The sequence below is a fragment of the Macrosteles quadrilineatus genome, unplaced genomic scaffold, assembly GCF_028750875.1.
Source record: "Macrosteles quadrilineatus isolate MER2022 unplaced genomic scaffold, UCM_ALF_1.0 Scaffold_656__1_contigs__length_39925, whole genome shotgun sequence".
Lineage (NCBI taxonomy): Eukaryota > Metazoa > Arthropoda > Insecta > Hemiptera > Cicadellidae > Macrosteles > Macrosteles quadrilineatus.
Genome location: NW_026543249.1, coordinates 21,295 through 24,236, shown reverse-complemented (window position 1 = coordinate 24,236; position 2,942 = coordinate 21,295). Strand labels below are relative to the sequence as shown.

Here is a 2,942-nt window from a genome sequence, read left to right as displayed (position 1 = left end):
CTTGACTCTGTGGGCAAATATCTAAATGACACACTACTAGCTAACTTAACGAATCAACAAGTAAGCTAAGTAGTCACTCCGCTTACCTACGGAGTTACGTCGTCAACCTGAAACAAACAAGGTTAGTACAAGATAGGCCTAACCTAGCCTAACTCCCACAGAGTCTGAATTTACTAAACAAGAAAACAAGTTGGCTTAAATTGCACAAGTGAGACACGAAACGGGAGAAAAACTGAAACTAAAAATAAAACTGCTTCAAGAGCTGATACGAAAAAGGAAAACTAAAACTTCAACTTCCCCACGTGTTCAACTTAAGCAAACTTCTGCAATAGTTATCAAGCAGAAACCTGTCTGCTGGGGCCAACTTCGGGGCGTTCGGGAACTTTATAAAGGGGTTTAAGAATTTAAAAAGAAAGTCCCAGATATGGATTACGAAACGTTAATCGAAATGATCTGTCACCAACTCCGATACTTTAATTAAATGAGTTGGTTAAAGCGTATGACGAGGTCTGCGAATCAGGCCTAGCCTAGGGACTTCGACAAAGTTCTGCCGAAACACAAGTGACAAAAGAAAAACCTAAGTTGTCTTAGTTTTACACAACTTACCAAACGAAGCAATACTACAGTAAAACACTTTTAGCACACTCGATGCACCACGAATACTTAATGTAGGCGAACTTTTAAGCGCCGAACGAAAAAGAACAAAACTCTTCAAATCGAAGACGAAAAGACGTATTAGCGAATCCTTCAAAAGCCGGGAATACGAATGACCAAAAATTCACAAAACTTCTTCTTACTTCACCTTCGTCTCAGAATCGAGACGAAAGTTAAAACGATTCCTGATTGGTCAACGAGTTACCGAAACCAAAAAAAAAACTGGCAGCGAAGGCAGGCGCATGGCAGCTTTAACAGGCTTACAGCCGCGTACCGCTCAAAGGTGACCTCGCTGCTCATCTTCTCTCCCGTAGCCCGGCCTCAGATGCAGTCGAACCGCCAAACAACCAAACTGACACCAACGTCGTCTGCGGTCTTGGAATTGGAGGTTAGGTACGACGTCAGTTTAGTGTCGCGACTAGGCTTACTCAACAGCTTATGTTTAGCTGTTTAATGTTCGTGGTCTAGATCGTTATATTTTTACCCCCCTACCCATTTGACTCGTTACACCCCCTCCACACTTCGGAACGAAAAAAAAAGAAAACCGAGAAAAGAAAAAAAAACTGTTGAACTTTCCTGTAGATGGCACCACAGTAGGATCGTGGTTAAGGATGTTGACGACGAAAAGCGGACGAACCTAGAAATGAGGTAGACAGTCTGAGGCCTAATCGCCTCAGAGGTCTAGATGGAAATGACTCGGAGCGAAGAAAACCGAAGATGGTGGGGTTGACGAAGGTAGGGTGGTACGGATTTATCACCCCTGGCAGGGGTTATTCTGCGGGTTCTATTAGCACCACCTCCCAGGTGGTTATTAGGAGTCGACGGCCCCTACAACTGCCCAGGGCGGTTTAGCGGGGTCGATTGCCTCCTTGCTGCTGGAAGCGCCGCCTCAGCTCCGGCAGTCGGCCTCGGACGACTCGCAGCACCTGGCTCGGTCGCAGCCGCACGTATCGGTCGCCTCCCAGCATAATTCTCCAGCGTTTGTTGCGCCGCTGCTCCGGTGTGAGCTGGTTGTAGGCGGCTACCAGCCGTAGTAGGACTGCCCGGGACAGCGGAAGGGCGTTCCCGGTGACCGTCTCTTCGGGCTCTGTCCGGCGAACAGGGGCTCGGGCCAGGCCACTCGGTCGAGCTGGTTCCCAGATGATGGGGGACGGTCTGCGGCGCGCTGGGCCCGCTCCGGCTCCAGCTGGTGCTTCTCCCAGACGGGGGCGGCGAGGAGGGGAGTCGCGACGGCGACGCTCGGGCAGGCGACGAGTCGGCAAGACAAGACGTGGGCGAGGCAGTGCGGCGGGGCCAGGATGGCGACTGGGTGGCGAGGCGGGACGGCAGCTATGACGGGATGAAGAGACGGGACGGCAGCTATGACGGGATGAAGAGACGGGACGGCAGCGACGATGGGGCGGAGAGGCAGGACGGCGAGGATGACGGGGCGGGGAGGCAGGGCGGTGATGACGACGAGACGGAGAGGTGGAGCGGCGATGATGACGAGGTAGAGAGGCGGGGCGACGATGAGGACGAGATGGAGAGGCGGGGCGACGAGGAGGACGAGATGGAGAGGCGGGGCGACGATGAGGACGAGGTGGAGAGGCGGGGCGACGAGGAGGACGAGGTGGAGAGGCGGGGCGACGAGGAGGACGAGATGGAGAGGCGGGGCGACGATGAGGACGAGGTGGAGAGGCGGGGCGATGATGATGACGAGGCGGAGAAATCTGAATCCGCCGCCGAGGTGACGAAGCGAACCGGACTCGGAGCGGAGGCGACGCAGCCGGCGGAGAGACGACGGCCGGCTGGGGATCCACCGTCGGCGAGGTCGGTCGGTCGGGCTGAGGAGACGGCTCCGTGGACCGTGGCGATGATCGGGCCGGGACCTCCCCCTCCTCGAGGTCTGAGCATTCCAGGTCGAGGACGTCCCCGGGGTCCACCCGGAAAGGCCAGGACCAGTTGGCCGCCAGGAAGTCCCCGATCTCCTGGTCCAGCACCATGTCCTCGGGGTCGAGGATGTCTCGGCTCGGCGTAGACGGGCGTGGATCGGATGCCATCGTACCTACCCAACAAAACCAGAACTAAGCGGGACCATGCAAGCTAGGTACTACAAGCTAGGTACAGGTACTACAAGCTAGGTACAAGCACTACAAAGCTAGAAGGGAAATCAGTTAAGGGATAAGGTAGGCTATATTAGTATATAAGAGTAAAATAAAGCGTCACTACAGAGTTAGTTAGTAGCCACAACTAAGCTCCACCACCTTACCACTAAACGCGCGCACAGAAAGGTTTTAGGTCTTTGGCAT

General features: G+C 54.1%; 1 protein-coding gene across 1 annotated transcript; it reads right to left on the bottom strand.

The window, feature by feature from the left end:
- Window positions 1-1,502: 1,502 nt before the first annotated feature.
- LOC128982579 (serine/arginine repetitive matrix protein 2-like) lies at window positions 1,503-2,693 on the bottom strand. The gene has a single exon (XM_054401537.1). The coding sequence runs from the start codon at window positions 2,691-2,693 to the stop codon at window positions 1,503-1,505; it is 1,191 nt and encodes a 396-aa protein (XP_054257512.1).
- Window positions 2,694-2,942: the final 249 nt, after the last annotated feature.

What these genes read in the sequence shown, in the direction of transcription:
- LOC128982579 (XM_054401537.1), bottom strand. Translation starts at nt 2,693, where the DNA reads ATGGCATCCGATCCACGCCCGTCTACGCCGAGCCGAGACATCCTCGAC.